Below are 17,105 nucleotides of genomic sequence, written 5' to 3'. Positions count from 1 at the left end.
AAACATCTTCAAAAGTTTCCTGATTTACTCTTCTATCTTAAGAACAAAGAGAGAAATTTATAGAAGATCAAACAGATAAAAATAGAATGAAAAGACAGCAGATGCTGTTGATTCTCTGAAGAATTCAGAACCTTGCATTTGGTGGCTATATTGTTTGCTGATACCACAGTTTTAGTGTTAATAACCTACACTCAAGCTGCACATATTATGAAGCTTTTTTTTTCTTTAATCTCTAGTTTCTTGTGACAAATACAAACAACTCAATTTTGAGTTGCTTGCTTTGCCTTTTGTCATCAGAAACATAAATGATGGTGTCTGAGGTTTATTCACTTCTCAGTTCACTTTCTTAATTGTCAAATGAGAGATGGGAAGGGGCCATACATGTGATACATCTAGGTATAATTCTTGAAGCTTTGGCATAACATAATAATGACCAAAGACAATCCGCTTGCCCTAAAGTTCAGTGTGCAATTATTCAAGCATTCACATAGTGCATCTCTTTATCTGTTCTGGAGTCAGAACTTGCAGCCAGCAGAATTATTACCTTATATTGTTGTCTGCCAGTAAAATCTCAAATAGCTAAATGGCAAAATTGAAATCTGAATAGAGACCTGCCCTTTCTCTTTTTTCCCTCTTTACTTCCCCCAAGTGTTCTCTGAGCTGTTAGGGCTGAATAAGGCTAAACATGTTTTTTCTTCTTTGTTTCTTAATTATTTTTAGGAACTGTCTGAACAGTTTCGTAGAATAGAACGAAAACTGCATCCTCCTTCCCAGAGAGTGAATGCCACAGTGCTCTTTTCCCAGGAAAAAAAGGAGCTGAGTTTGATCATCCATAAAGACAGATATTTCACTGGGCCTGTAGAGTTTCATTTGCTTGATTCCTCCTGCTCAATTCTTTATTTCAGGGTAACTGAAACTGTAACTCAAGGTTTCAAGATCCTAGAGATGTTAAATTTATATATTTTTCATAAAGACAGGTGATCAAATGGATGAAAGATGGGCTGCTAGCTCTCCAGCTTGCTGAAGTGAGCTCAGTCCTTTTTAGGTGCTGGAGGATTTCCCCACATTCCCAGCCACTCTGCTTGCCCCTGTCAGAGGCTGGGGGACAACTGCACAGGGAACACGTTCTGATAGTTTCAGTACTAGCCAGAAATATGAAGGTCATTTGAACAGGGCTCCTTTTTGACTGTGAAAATGGATTCTACCTGTTGTAAGCAAACGGTGTGACTTAAATCAAAAGTACTGAGTGGAAGTCACATCTTCGGGAGTTGAGGTGCATATCTGTCAGTGCTCATTCATCCACTCTAGAACCAGGTCTTCTTCATTTAAAGCAACAGGAGCTTTGAATGACTTGACTGGCAAAGTGTGAGTTCTTATGTAATTATACCCTCCCTTTTGCTGCACTGGATTGTTTCAGATTGGTGTCAAGATGAATGAGAACCAGGCTTCTAATGGGTATTTTTCCTACCTTTTGTAAAGCTGTCCCTTCCTCCGTCATTTCTTCTTGATCCTTGGAAAAGGCATTTCTTTTAGTCTGTGTACGATACAGTAGATTATTAGCAGTAATGTATTAACAGGGCACTAAGTTCTATTGGACTTTGCCCATCAACCCCAGCAAGCAGAAAAAGGTGGTCCTTCAGCCTAAATTACCCACAGCACCCTTTACTTGAAGACATGAAAATTATTTCCTTGACTGTTTTTTCTCAGGAGAGTAATATTGATCTCTCTCTCCCCCTCTGACCTCAGTAACATCTTTCCTTCTGGGAAGAGAAGAAAAGCAAAAAATATCTTCTTATAGTTGTGTTTTCCCTCTTTTTATTCTGTCCTCTTTGTGGCTGATACAGTAATATAGTGACACCAAATTATATCCAGTGTCAACTCTGAGTCAAGTAGATATTACTCTTCTTTCAAAACCAACTCACAAATTACAAGTTAAGCAATTACATATCTTTACATCCCTAGAAGGACTATGTATAATATACTTTTTAAAAAAAATATGTTAATCATCCATTTTTTTTTTTTTACTACATTTTTTAAATAAATGAAAAGCCACCCTAGAATAGTAGTCGCTTTGCTGCTCTGATGGTCATTAATATTGAGGAAAGAAGTTCTGTCGTTTCATCTTGCTAAAACGTATTTTGCCACTGTGATAGTATTAAATAGTACTATCTAGTAGCTGTGCATTAGCTTCATAGTAAAATTGTGTGTAAATGAAAGTGTACCATACTGGATTAGGTACTCAGCATTATTATTAAGCTCTGAGTCAGCTTGTCACATCTGAGAGGGGATTTTTTTTTCAGTGCTGGTTTTCTACCACTCCGCTCACGTGTGGTTTAGAGGAAGCACTAGTAAATGATCTGTTGGCCAGGCAAGACACCTGTAACCACTCTCCAGCTATTCAAGGTGATGTGTGCCTTTCTGATTCAGTCAGCCATAGCACACATGCTCACTAAAATTTACCGCTTTCTGTTCAGTCACAGGGAAGCTGGTTTTACGCAGCCAGCTGTTTGTGCCACCCCTGAATACACAGAAACATGTTCTTTAAAATTCTATTTGTCTTCCTACAGTAGCTGCATGCTCTATTTAAATCCTTTTATTCTTACTTGGCTCCATATGATCAAGTATATACAGGATGTGGCTTTCATACACCATAAGATAAAGGATTCACCAGAGCATGAAGAAACGTCCTAGCCACATCTTGTTAAAAAAGCGCGTGTGTGCGCACGCTGGGGTTATGTAACTGCCCTGGATGTGCAGCCTGGCTGTGTGCGGCGGGGCTGCCTGGCACCGCGCAGGGAGCACATACGTGTACTTACAGTCTTACCTGAAGTACAGCGTTACGTCCGTTAGAGGAACAATTTCCATGGACAAAATTAGCCATGTAACTGAAACGAAGGTGCCTAAGAGGCTTTTGGAGTTTACTGAGAATGTTCATAAATAAATAGCATTGTGTTTTGTTGCTTTTGAAGCAGATTTACAGATGTAATGGTTTTATTATTTTGCACGGCTCCTGCAAGGTCAATGAAATTGTGAGGTGTGAATCCTTGTTGTTACATGCTCAGAGACAACCACAACTGATTTAAATTGCTAGGGCTTAGTCAGTAAAATTGCATAAATTTCACTATTATATGAAAGCCAAGAACTGAGGCACAATCATGTCTTCTTATAACTACAACTACAACTTGATTGTTGGTCTTCATCATACATATGTCAAGCTATCAGGCCAGTAAGTCACATAGGTGGATAGACACAGCTTCCCTTTGCTTTCCCAGGGAAACAAAACCATGTTATACTTTAGCAAATTGGGCATAATTTATTCTGTGAGCAAACTGATCGTGGAGTTGATGAAAGAAAGATATATGGATTTTTACTTTCATGTTTTGTTCTTCACAGAATGATATCACACCATTGCATGTTGCATCGAAGAGGGGAAATGCAAATATGGTCAAACTCCTGCTTGATCGAGGAGCTAAAATTGATGCCAAAACAAGGGTAAGCTTAAATGCAAATGCTGTGACTGTGTGGGATTCTTGCCTCTGACCCATTAGTTGCTTTACAGCTTAAATTGTTCGTCTTGCTGGCAGTCTACCGTAGATGCACTGCATTTCTCTTTTATGAAATTGTTGCAGTAGGATGCTAACAATTTATATCTCTTAAAGCAGTGTGTGAAACACCATGTCTGGTAAGCCCAGAACCAACAATTCTCCATGTTCTCTGTAAAGCTTTTAATTAGGAGCTGCTTCTAGCTACTTGGGGGTAGAGGTGAATGTACAGCAAAATACTGAAAGACAAGAATTCAATTAAGTTATTTCAGAATTGGAATGCTAAAAGAGTGACTTTGAACTGCAGTGTGTGTTTGCCTTTCACTATCCATACGGCAGCGTCGCAGGACAAGATGTTGCTGATGAGTCTCGTGCAGCTCAGGCTCTGACTGGGTGGTGGCTGCTGACGGATTTGTCAGCAAATGTGCCAGGTGTAGTGACAGTTCCCATCATGTCAACACCTGACACAACTTACTGAGTGACTGAAAAGCTCAATGCATATAGTTTTATCTAACCACTGTGGTTAAAACCCAATCAAACCTGGTCAGGGGTATCCACAGTGGCATTCCGGAATGAAAAAGTTCAAATGTTTGTAACTAAACCTGGAACTGGTGGGACTGTGGACTTTTACAGCAGTCTTTGCAATATGCTCCTGTGCACATGAGGTAACCTTCTGGAGCTGCACCTGTAACTTTTTGACAATTGTCATTTTCTTGAATATTAGCATATAACTTGCCCACCTTCCATTTTTAATTATTCTGTATCATTTCCACGTGAATCATTCTAAACAAAACAAATGTCTAACCTAAGAATCTTTTTTTGCTGCAGTTATTACTGTATCCTCAAGTTTCTGTTTGGTTTTCCAATGTTTTAGCAGTCTCTGAGATTTCCTGCAGTGCTTGTTGATGTACATTTGTATTTTTTATTTCTGTAGGTAATTCAGAAACTGGGTCAATTTGTATTGTCTTCATTCTCTCCACTTGTTTTTCTTTAGTTCTTCTTCCATTTTACCTTTAGCAGTCGCTCATGATTTCTTTGTAAAGTGTTTCTGGTTTTTCTAATTGGGGGAATGTGGAAGAGATGACTTTTCATGGATAATGTGAACAGTGGGTATAATTTCTTGACTGAAATACCAGCCTCCTACATGCTACATGGGGGCTGCCAGGCTGAGTGGGCCGCATTTTGGTGACGTGATAGATGAGTGTTTGGTCAGAGCAGGGAGAAAGGGACATGGCAAGGGACTATTTGCTTCCTCTCTGCAAGAATTTATATGGCCCACTGCAGCCAAAAAGTTGGGGACCTCTACTTTAAATAGTTGGAGTCCAGCTTGTTCTCTTTTTTTGGTTATGAAAATTCATGATCTGCTTCATTTTCTGTATCACAGGCTCCAGAGTCAGACATTAGGATAACTTATGTAACTAAAAATACAGTCTGGGGTGGAAACAGGATGCAGGAAGAGAGCAGGAGCATTAACAGCTCCTGAGTCTGGCAGGGCTTCCCAGCGAGGCAAAAGGCAACGGATGAGTGCTGTTCCCAAAGTGGTGGTTTGTTTTTTCTGGCTTCCCTGGAGACTGCCTGTTTCCCCAAACACCCATCCTCCCTATGAACCAGTAGGGATTTGCACTACTTCTCCTGCTTGTGCTGTACATGTGTCACTCATCGTTGCCCTTCTCCGGCGTTACCAGAGCCATCATTTTCCAGCAGTTAGTGACTAAGTGCAAGTTTTGCCCCCGACGGCACTGACTCACCCTGGCAAGGCTTCACCAGCCTGCGGTCTGGGCGGTGTGGCTCTGCTGAGGAGACTCGCTGCACCGAGCAGACAGCTGCATGATGGAGAGAAAGGAAGAGTATCTCTGGCAGAGATCAGGAAGGATTTCCAAATCAATAGGAGAAGCAATAGAAAGCTGAGGCTAATGCAGCGTTAGATGAAAAAAGGACAGTGTTTCAGGAGTGTCTGCGTAGTTCTCATATTCAATAGCTAAGATTAATTGCTGTGAGCTGTTACAACACATGTTGCTGCTTAATCTCTCTTGTTATTCCTGCCTGACCCACTGTTGTATTCTGAGGCAGAACAGTTGAAGTATGTCAACTTCGCAGTCATTTCACTTTTTTAAAGATCATTCTTTTTTTAATGTCCCAGGCATAGGATGGCCATATGAAAATGCAGGATGAGAAAAGCTTCAGTCATATACTTTTGCAAAAACATCACCTCTACTGAATGTATAGAAAGGCAAAGAGTAGGCAAAGCTGTCTTTTCTGATACGTATACCAAATCATGCCCATCAATCAGCTGGATGCCCAGTCCGAGCCCAGTCTTGTGGTGTTCTGCGAGGGGCGGGTGTGGGTGCTGAACACACACACAACTTGATACACAGATGGGTTTTGAACATGAAAATAAATGAGGCTTCTATTACCAGATTCATAAGCGTAAAAGCCCTCTCTCTCTCTCTCTATCTCTCTCTCTCTCTCTCTCTCTCTCTCTCTTTTTTCTTTTCATTTTTTTTAGTGGTTTTAAAGAGCAGAATTCTAGTGAATAAGATATGGGTAGAAATTTTTTTATTTGGTTAAAATAGTTTTTATCTTGGATACCGTGATATTATTTAATGCAAATGTTGGTTATGGAACATAAAATACCTCCTTAAAGGTGAATTGACCCATATGAATGGCCAAATTTCTTGAAAATTGCTTGTTTCTTTTGCTCAGAGGCAGAACTTCCTTCACCTCTGTTTCTAATTTTTCAGATCCTTAATTCACCTTTAAATGAGTATGCAGAAGATACTGGTTTGTGCTGTTGACCAAACACTAACAGGGGCAGGATTCACTACTCTGTTAGATGTTACAGGTTTAGCTATTCAGCGGTTGTTTTGAGATTTATTCCTGCAATCCATTCTCTGCATGGGGTACTGGAAATATTTTCCATGTAATGTCTACTTTTATTTTTCACAAACATTTTCTAGAAAAATTTATATAAAGCCTTTCCTGAGTGTTTAATAAGTTGGGGTAATTATTTCTTAGTCATTTTCAAGAGCATTTGCGTTTGCTGCTGGCAGATGGTCCTGGAAACTGCAGTGCTGAAGTACTGCACAAAAGGTTAATGTGAAGGGCTAAACCCTTATCCTGTGTAAATTATTGTAGAAGTCATCTATAGGCTCCCTATTTCTCTGTATTCAGTAGGACCAGGATTTGATGAGCACCGTAAGTATTTGCACACCTGCAAACTGAGAGGTTCGGATGACGTGTGAGCATATGAGATTATTTCCAAAAATGATCTTACAACTATTTTGATGCTAAGCCATCATTTTTTTATTTTTCCTTTTAGTTCATGCTTATAGTGCATTGTTTATTTTAACCAGCTGTTTATCTTCCCTCTGTCCTTTTTTTGTGTGAGATGTTTAGCAGCTTGGGGCTTTGTAATGAATTCTTAAGGGTACTCCTCAAGAACTATGTGTTACTTTTGTCCATCCAGGGTAGCTTTTATTGTTCAGGTTTTTAACTAGCATTCTAAGCAGAGACCTGTCTCTGTCTCATGTAAAATGTTTGCTGAATATTGCCCTAATTATTTTTCTTTATCTTCCAGAAAATAACTTTTAAAATAAGTTTAATTAGAGAGGTTGATTAAATTAGCTTGATTTGCTTTGGCTGTCTAATACTGTATATGCTAAAGTGAATTTGTGTGTGAAGCAGACAGAAAGCACGATTTAGACTGGATTAACAGTAAGTATTTATAATCTTCATTCTACTGATTTTGCAGCTAAATAACAGATCAGCAGTCTTATCTGCATAAAACATGTGGGATATGCTCTTTTAAGATACATCAGATCATACATAAGCTGCTCCAGAAAAACCACATGTATTAACACATAAGATAACCACACGAATAACATTGTCTTGGCACTGCAAGTGCATTTTGTGTGTGTAGGCAGAGCAAACTTCATTTGTTACCCTATTGTACGAAGGGGCACTTTGCAGTGGTGCCAGTGAAGTGAAGAATTCAGGAGACTTAGAGCACAGAGGGACCGCGAGATGCAGAGCCCGGCTGGGCTGAAGCACAAGCTCAGGGACCCAGCAAGCAGCAATGGGGATGATGAACTCTGGAGGCAGCAGTAATTGCTCCCCTGCGGATCACAGCTTCTGCCTGCGGCTCCGGGGAGCAGAGCGCCTGGCACGCTCCTGCCAAGGCCATGGACAGGCTCTGGGATTTGCCTCAATCTGATAAGATCTTGCTAAATATTTGCATCACAGTAAAGGTTTTATTGTGTGTTGTGCTTAACTTCATCACTCATAGACTGGGTTAGAAGCTGGTGCTCACTGATGTGGTACCAAGGCTGCCATGGATTTGGGGTACAGCCCAGAAGAACCTGTTGTGTGAGGGAAAACCTGGGTGGGCATTGACAGGGAAGGGGTAGCTGGGTAGCACAGGGAGGCTGGTTCAAGCTTACCTGTGCTGCTCAGGGGTCTCTTAGAGCCAGGCGTGGTGGCAGGACAAAACATGCTGCAGCAGGGAGGCTCAGCTGCCTGCACTGTCATCTGATAACCTCAAGCCAGTTGTGACCTCAGTGTAACAAGGTCAGAGAGCTATACAGCTGTCCAAGTCTCAACAGGGACCGGAAAAAATGCTTAGATCTCCTTTATTTTGGAGATATGTGTGTGTGTTTGGAATAAATTATAAAGAAAGAGCAGCAGCCCCAGAGATTAGTGTGCAACACTATGGGAAGCTTGTGCCTAAGCAGAACTCTGCCTATTGTCCTCCTGGCTTTTCTGGAGCTGCTCTTAGACTCTCTGGAGGGATAGATAATACAGATGATATGATTTATCATGTCAGTGCATACTTACAGACTCCTTAATCTGCAGATTATTGTCATAATCGTTTGTAATGGTTTTTCTGAGCCATTGCAGACTATCATATTAAAGCAAGTTTTCTTCCTAATACATGTAATATATTTTACGCTTCACATAGTAGAATCTATATGAACAGTAAGCAACTAGGAAATCTCCTGAGAAAGTCAATGAAGTCTTGCTGAGTTCAGAGCAGTCTCTTTTAATCTAGGATTCTGGGGTTTTTTTTAAACAAAATCTTTCTGTGACCTGTGTTTCAGATTGCCTCTGCACATTTCTTTGTGATTTTCAGTGCCAGATAGCAATTAACCAAGTCAAGCAAATAGATGGTGTCCTTTTAGCATACCACAAAAAAAAATCTCTCCAGATAAATGAGCTGTCTTCCAAGTGTTTTTGCTCTTTACAGTGGGAGTCCTGACATCATCTTAACAATAGCTAGAGAACAGCTGTCCCAACAAGCACCTACATTACATTGTGAAGTTGTGTCATGCCGTGTGATGCATTTGGTGGTGGTGGCTGCTGTGTGGACTCGAATGAGCTCTCGCTGGGCAAGCATGACCCACTGCCACCTCCTGTGCCATGGGAACCCTGCCAGCCACAGGCACAGCCGGGCAGGGATGGGCAGCCTAAACGGGTTGGGGCTCTATGCTCTGGCAAGTCCTGAAATAGTTTTTAGGTGTCTAGTCTAGCAGGTGAAGATGATGAAATGTGTCTCATCCTCTGTGAGCATGGTATGTACTATCCATGCTATGTTTGTGAAATGATTTGGAAGGCATAAAATCTGGAAAATGTTCCCTAATTTACAATTTTGTCCCTGATCTCCCTAAGTGTCTTTCTTTGATGTACCTGGAGAGTATGATAATTGTAGGAAGTAAAAAGACTGAACAATCTAATGTACACGATCCTCAGACCCTGCCTACAGGTTTCCAGTTACCAACTTTGCTGACTTTTATTTTCTTTCCCAGACATGCTTTTCTGTGTGAGTGATGTTTTTACCTTAGTTGTTTGCACTCTGTTCACTATTTGATATGCCCTTGCCTGTGGACACTACTGGTGTGGGAAACATGCATTACCTTTTTTAAACATTTGTGGAGCTAAGCAAAACATTTGCACTTTAGCAGATAAATGTACTATTCACAAGTTTTTATATATTTTTATTTTTGTATTTACTTATGTGTTTTGAACAACACATCTTTATTTGGTGTATATAATTTTAACAAGATGTCATTCCCTGTACTTCAAGGGCTGAAATAACAAAGAAGCATAAATGACAACAGCATGGTCTCCAGAGATGCCAGTAAGATCATAGTGGGCCAAACTATATTCACCTTGCATGAATAAATGACTCCCTGAGTTCTGATCAAGTTAAGTCTGAACCAAAATGTCTTCTTCATCTACATCAAAAACATGTGCCTTGCTTTAAGTGGAGGAATATGCAGAATGCAAACCATAGATGTTTTAAATTAGACTAGCAGAAAAAACTAATCACAACAATTTCTGTGCTACCTTTCATAGGCTTATCAGGAGAGGGCAAGAAAGTAGAAGCAGAAGAGTGTAAGGCCTCCTGAATCACTGTCTCCCTCTCCTCAGCTGCCCTTGACACACTGCAGCCCTGAAGCTGGTGTTCCAGTAGAGTGTAATGCTTTAGAAATTATCAATAATATAGCAATTATGCATGGAGAGGTACCTTAAGGAGGTACCTTAATAGTACTTGCTACCATACGGAGACAAACAGGAGTGCACGTGCATGAATTAGTGAACACAGGAAGTGTGAGAAGGAATTTTTAGATAATCTTTTTTATAAAAATGATGTGACACATATATTTTATACAATATGATATATATATATATATATAGATATGTTTTTAGGAGTGCCAGAAGACACTGGAGGAAAGAAAAAAAAAAGACCTCTTCCTTTATGACTTTGGAAAACTAATAAATACTTATGTATCTTCTTGTACTGGTTTTGACTCGGACAGAGTTAATTTTCTTCACAGTAGCAAATATGGGGCTGTGTTTTGGATTTGTGCTGGAAACAGTGTTGGTGACACAGGGGTGTTTTAGTCGATGCTGAGCAGCAATTGCACAGAGCCAGGGCTTTTCTGCTTCTCACATCCCCCACCAGTGAGTGGGCTGGAGGGGCACAAGATGCTGGGAGAGGACACAGCTGGGACAGCTGACCCCAACTGACCCAGGGGATATTCCACACCATATGACATGATGCTCAGTATATAAAGCTGGGGAAGAAGAAGTAGGAAATGGGGCAAGTTTGGAGTGATGGTGTTTTTCTTCCCAAGTAATCGTTACTCATGATGGAGCCCGGCTTTCCTGGAGATGAACCATGGGAAGGGGTGAATTAATTCCTCGTTTTGTTTCGCTCATGTGAACGGCTTTTGCTTTACCTATTAAGCTGTCTTTACCCAGGAGTTTCCTCACTTTTATGTTTCTGATTCTCCCCCCCATCCCACTGGGGGTGGAGTGAGTGAGTGCCTGTGTGGTGTTTAGTTGCCAGCTGGGGTTAAACCAGAACACTTCTTTATTAGTTTCAACCTTTCTTATAAAGGCTCCTCTTTTGACATATTTAGTGAACATACAATGTTGTTTCTGTGTGGCAGTATCTCCTGCATATTTGTTTAGCCTGTGATAAATCAAGTGTTTGCTCTTACTAATTCTGAAAACATTATTTTTCTTCCTTATTTTTCTTGAAAATGTGACATTACTATTTGTAACAAGCACTATGTCAAACAGCATTGAAAAACTGCATGTGACTTCACTCACAGTTACTCAAGACAAATGTGTTATCTTTCATCATAGCATTTGTGTACAGCAGGTTACTTAACCACTGTAAACAGGATACAAAGCATAATCAGTTTGGGATAACTCTGTTCATGTTAAAAAGAGTCTTTTATTTAAGGAATGTATTTGTAATATGATAACTCTTTTTAAGCAGACTATGCTAAAAGAGGTATTGACAGTGTGTCTTGACTCCAGACTGGTCATTCAGCTGGAAGTCACACAAGCATGGTCTACATGACAGAAGACAGAAGTTAATTCATCATAATTTTATCGCCTGGGATTAAGATGGTTTTCTCGTCTCATATATACCCGTCAAAATCAGTATAATAATAGAAATCTAAGCAGGAAAGATTTTTTCCTTTTCCTCTCAGATGAAAGGACTATCCATTGACTTTGATGCATACTGACAAATTAAAGACACAGTTTTCTTAAAGGCATTCAGGCAAAAAGTACCTTATATTTTTCTTGTATGTGCATTTACCTCTTTACCACATGTACAGTGAGAGCCTTGGCAGTAGCCCATTGCTTGAACACCAATTTGATATGACTATTTTTTAGAAAAACGGAGCCAAAATGTACATTTGAATAAACAGGTTCAACTGTTCACTTGTGTAAACGCAGCATTCTGCAGGAATTAATTAGTTTTGTAAGACATGGTAGGTCTTTATAAAAGTACACAGAATTTTACTGTTTCTGAAACTAATCAATTCTCCTGCTTGTGTCCCGCAGGATGGGTTGACCCCTCTCCACTGTGGAGCAAGAAGTGGCCATGAACAGGTTGTAGAGATGCTGCTGGATCGTGGTGCCCCTATTCTTTCCAAAACCAAGGTAACCAGTGCTTTTTTCTGCTGGGATAATCCTTGTACTTTTTTTTAAATGTGATTCTGTATGTCTCGTATATTTAAGGGTTTGACAATAACTTTCCTATATCATAACTATTTAAAGTAACTGCGTGGGAGATCTCCAAAGTGAATGCCGTATGTAGCGCACATGTGCATATGTTAAATGTGTTAAATTGAGAAACACTCAAAGAGGTTTCTGTACCACTCGAAGAGGTATGTATGGTAACTTTATCCCTCAGAATCTGAGTAGCTGAAAATCTCTGTATCTATCATGGAATAAATGCATGGTGATTACAATATTTCTTCAGCTTGCACCAAATTGCCCTAGGGCTAGAGTAGCGATAAGAGATAAAAATAGAGCAATCTCTCTTTGCAGAGACAGCTCATATTTCCTTAGGACTTAGCCTGATTACCAGTTTCTCTACTTTCTATGTTTCTGCAGTTTATCGTATAAAATTCTTCACGGGAATTTCAAATCACCTGTGCCAGGGTGTGCAGATTACTTTAGACCCAAGGGTTGGCCTTTAAGCACACACTTGCCAGGATTCTGCTGGTAGTGGTCTCTGCTGTGCCACAATTGCTGATTTTATATCTCAGTGCAGCAGCTTGTTTTGGAGCACCACTGCATTCCATGACTTTCCCTTTCAGGACTGACATTTGGGTTGTGCAGTTTGTTGAGGTTCTTTCCCAATATAACCTTCCACTACATTTTTTTTTCTCAGTCTGTAAGCAATATATTTCCAACAACATTTCTTGTTTCTTTCTGTTTTTTTTTCTTTTCTGTCTTTGTCATCCTGTCCTATTCTGTCTCAGCGCCCTTCTATATTCTGCTGTTCTCCTCCCTCTTCTTCCTTTCTTTTTTTTTCCCCCCTTACTGCAATATATTTAGCGTTTGTCTGAGGAGGTTGACACCAGCTTTCTCTTGCTCAGTGAGTCACTGGCAGCTGCTGTCATGGGTAATCTGGCAGACAGGATCCACCCCTCCTTTGCTTGTGGAGTTTCCATGGACTCCCCAACCCTGACTTGCAAACTTCAGGAGCAGGGGGAGACAGCAAGGGGCTGTCCAGGAACCCCTGGGGCACATTTCCACACCACTGCTACTCTCAGAACCTAAAGTTCATACTCCAGGGAGTAAGGTTTTTCCCCATTCTCTGGTAGCTCAGTTAATTACTTACACAAACAAACAAACAAATGTAAACCCCATTGCTTTGTTTTCCACCATCATAAATGAGAGCCGCTCTTAGGGAGCTACATTTCTCTGCCGCATGGGTTTTGTATGTCAGGTGTTACCTCTAAGCTTAACCTGCTGTTCAAGGGTTGTAGTTTGAATTTGTTACTTTTTCTGAGGAGATTCACACAGCCTGGCCCAGAGTTCATTAGCTAAAATCAGGCAGATGAGAACACGGAATAGTGGTTTTGAAACAGCCTAAGGCTGAAAGACACACTTTGGATGTTGACCTGCAGAGGCTTATGTAGACATCTTTAGCAAAATGGGGGATCTTCTCTGGAAGGCAGAAAACTATGTTACACGTTGAAAAGTGAAAAGAAGAAATTGCAGAGCTTCCTGAGTTTCCCTCTGATGTGTTAATTCTGTTGTTCTCAGCAGGTAAGCCAAGAAGTAACAGTACCTTTGAATGACATTAATGAATCCATTCGTTTGGCACTAAACTATAGTACTGTCCTCTGCAAAAATAAGTGGCTCCATGTTCTTCAAAATAAGCCATATATAATTGGAAATAGGACACTTCTTTGATAGAATTTGAACTTCACAAAGTTTTCTCATGTTATATAAAGCTCAGAAGAATAATGGGACTGCAGTTTGGTAGCTGTTTCCTGCTAAGGATTGTTTAGAGCAGTGCTGGCTCTTTTTTGCACTGGAATAACCTTAGAGTTATTTTCAGGGGAAGCAATGGATTATCTGGGGTTTTCTACCAGTGAAAGGAAAACTGAATTCTGGTCCTGAGTGTGTCAATGGTCTTCTGTGTGAGAAACTACATGTCTGTGCATCAATTCTATCCTTTTTTAATTACTGTTTTTCTAGGCTTATTTGGCTCTTTTCCCTTTTTCTTCCCTCCAGCCCACTTTCCCCACCCCAAGTTAAGGACAATTTCCCTGATTAAAGTCCTTTGACACAGCTACAAAATAAGCTTTGTATCACTGATAATTTTATGTTTGCTCAGTCAGGCGTTTGATACTCTATTTCATCTTGGTGGTCCTCTTCTGATTGTTTTCTTTTTTTAAGGTATCATGTGATTATCAACATGTTTGATTAATCTTGAACGTCTTCATCTTGTAATGTTTTCTGGGTAATCTTCAGATAAACAGTAATGTAACAGTGTTTATACAGTGGTTTCATCTTGGAGTATCAATCACTTCTTAAAGTCCTTGATGGATTGTCTCTTACAATGTGGATATGGGAGAGGAAAACATTCTTATATGTAATATTTCTATATTAAAAGTGGGAAGACAGAGGCATTGAAATACTAAATGACTTGTCTAAGATGGCAGATTATCTTCTACTGTAATGAATTAAGAGCAAACCTGGATTAGGTCACAACAAAAGACAATATTCCTAGGATGTTTTGTCTTCATGAAATTCTTTAGCACCCAGTCTTGTTTCTTACTCTTTTGTGTAAAGTCTTGGCTAGTTGCTGCCCTTTTCTTAGCCCTGACAGATTTTTATCAAGCATCTTGCTGATGTTCCCAAATTGATGTGTGGCTGCTCCGTTTCTTCCCTTCTTTTCCATCAATATCAGCCTCTTTCATACAAGTCTCTCCTATGAGGGGGTCTCATGCCATCTTTTCCATTTCTTCCTCCACTAGTAAGCATGGTTTATTGGCTGTTATTGTTAAGAATGACACTTTTCACCTGAAGGATCTTTTTATAAAAATGGAACAGAACAGTGTGTAAAGTTTCATTACTATCACCTAAAAAGCATCATCAGTTACAAATTGTTATCAGGAGCACTTGGTGACAGAGGGAAATTAGTCTTTTTTTTATTCTACTGTTGAAATACACTAGAAGACAGTGAAAACATTTAAAATGCATTACTAATATGAAGCTTCCATGCAGATAATTGCTGTAGTAGCCTTTGGGAATGGGAGAGAAGCTTATCCAAGCCAACATAAATCACAAGTGAGATGCCCATGAGATAGTCTCACTTGAAAGATTTAACTGTGTCCAAGAATGTCTGCTTCTCAGCACTGAACATAAACTGCTTTTAAATTCTGACAGTTTTAGCCTGTTTCCTTTCACCATCCTTCTCCCATGTCACTTCTAAAAACTACTTCACTGTATATTTCCACCTTTATTTTGAATGTTTGCCATTAGTGTTATGATATGGCCGTGAGAAGAGAGAGGAAGGGAATAACGTTTCACAAAGCCTGAGATCTCAGCTGATTTTACGCTGCTACTTTGCCTTTGCTAACAGCGGTCACATGAGGGCACTGCATCTGTGAGCAAGAGTTTCAGTTGCTCCATGATGGTAAATCTTGTGTACTTTCAGTCATTTATAGATTATATGCTATTATGTGTTACCAGGATAGCTCCTGCAATTGGATCTAGTTTTGTCATTAGAGAAGGACTAAGTTAAACAAATAAACAAAAAGTATGTCGAGGTTTACCAAAGGAGCTCATATACCTCTGCTAACAAGACCTTTCATGCTGGCATATTTTTTAACATTTTGTCATGAAATAACACCAGTCCTTTAAAGTTCTGAGAATTATTTCTCTTGTTTTTACTCTGGAAATATAACAAAAGTTGGCAACTTGCTGATTAACTATTGTAAGCAGTGCAAGAAACAATTTTTGACAGAGTTTTCATTCTTAAACTTGAATCTCTGTCAGGTGTTTCCTCAATGAAATAGAGCTTTACCACGGCTACTTGGTATGACATATCACAGTGGTTTCATTCGGATTTTTTTAGCCCAGTTGCACTTGAAAGTTTTGCTGTTGTACCAGTGTTGGCTGGAAAGAATGATCTCCACAGGTGTGTAATGTGGTGTAAGTCTCGTACAACAGAAATTCAGGAAAATAGTAGTGATGAGGGAAGGTTGTAGTGATTGCTGAGCGATGCTCTGACCTGCTGTCACATACCTGGTATATGCAGGCTACATTAGTGTGGTGAGTTTAATGCAGCTTTTAGAATCAGCAAATATCAGAAATCACAAAGTGCTGTTCTTCACGTAAGTCATGTAACTCAAGCAATTCATCTGAGCTATGCTGGCTGAAATAAGCTATGTTTTGAGCATTGCTGGTATGGTATGACTGTTTCTTTAACATAGAGCTGCTTACAAACTCTAACCAAACAAGCTGCAAATTCCATGTGGCTTTTGACAGAGCGAGAACCCTCATTGTTACATTGAACATGTTAAGTTTAATTTGGGTGCTCTCTGGGCTTGTAAAATCTTTCATACAACAAATGCTTTTAAGAACAATGTGTGGGAGTTTTATTTCTCTGAGTAGCCTATAACCCATCAGCGTTTTGTCTTTTTGTTCACAGAATGGTTTGTCTCCGTTGCACATGGCAACACAAGGAGATCATCTAAACTGTGTTCAGCTTCTGATTCAGCACAACGTGCCTGTAGACGACGTCACTAATGACTATCTCACTGCGCTGCATGTTGCCGCCCACTGTGGCCACTACAAAGTTGCCAAGGTTCTCTTGGACAAGAAAGCTAATCCTAATGCCAAAGCACTGGTGAGTACACCGTGGGTTACTATTAACTAAACATTTCTTCCAAAGTTGCAGTGAGACTTATTTGAGAGTTATTTTCTGCCTGCTGATGGCTGAGAGTGAGGATCTGCTGTATTGCTGCAGCCCAAGAGAGGATGCTCAAGGTTCAAAGTGTTAATAATGTATCATGTAATCAGAGTAGACCTTTGCTTACAGACAGTCAACAGTTATTTATGAATTTCTAGTGTAACTAGGGCAGTTTTGCCTCCTGCTAGCTTGTTATGGTCTGAATACATGAAGTAGCTGTAGATGTAACTGCTGCAGTTTTTAGTATGGAGACAATTCTCATTTTCTCAATGTTTGTAAAGAGAAAATAATCAGCAATGCTTAAAATTGAATTTTTATTAGTTCTC

The 17,105-nt window shown here is 39.8% G+C and overlaps 1 protein-coding gene across 45 annotated transcripts in view; it reads left to right on the top strand.

Annotated features, from left to right (window-relative positions):
• The window catches only part of ANK3 (ankyrin 3), a 357,522-nt gene that overhangs the window by 231,525 nt on the left and 108,892 nt on the right, over positions 1-17,105 (top strand). For all 45 annotated transcript variants that reach the window (XM_065067824.1, XM_065067822.1, XM_065067826.1 and 42 more), the window contains 3 exons: positions 3,394-3,492; positions 11,904-12,002; positions 16,519-16,716. In XM_065067824.1, coding sequence (XP_064923896.1) covers positions 3,394-3,492; positions 11,904-12,002; positions 16,519-16,716 — 396 coding nt within the window. The remainder of the gene's footprint in view (positions 1-3,393; positions 3,493-11,903; positions 12,003-16,518; positions 16,717-17,105) is intronic.

The sequence above is a fragment of the Columba livia genome, chromosome 6 (genome assembly GCF_036013475.1).
Source record: "Columba livia isolate bColLiv1 breed racing homer chromosome 6, bColLiv1.pat.W.v2, whole genome shotgun sequence".
Taxonomy (NCBI): domain Eukaryota; kingdom Metazoa; phylum Chordata; class Aves; order Columbiformes; family Columbidae; genus Columba; species Columba livia.
This window is presented reverse-complemented; position numbering and strand designations above follow the sequence as displayed.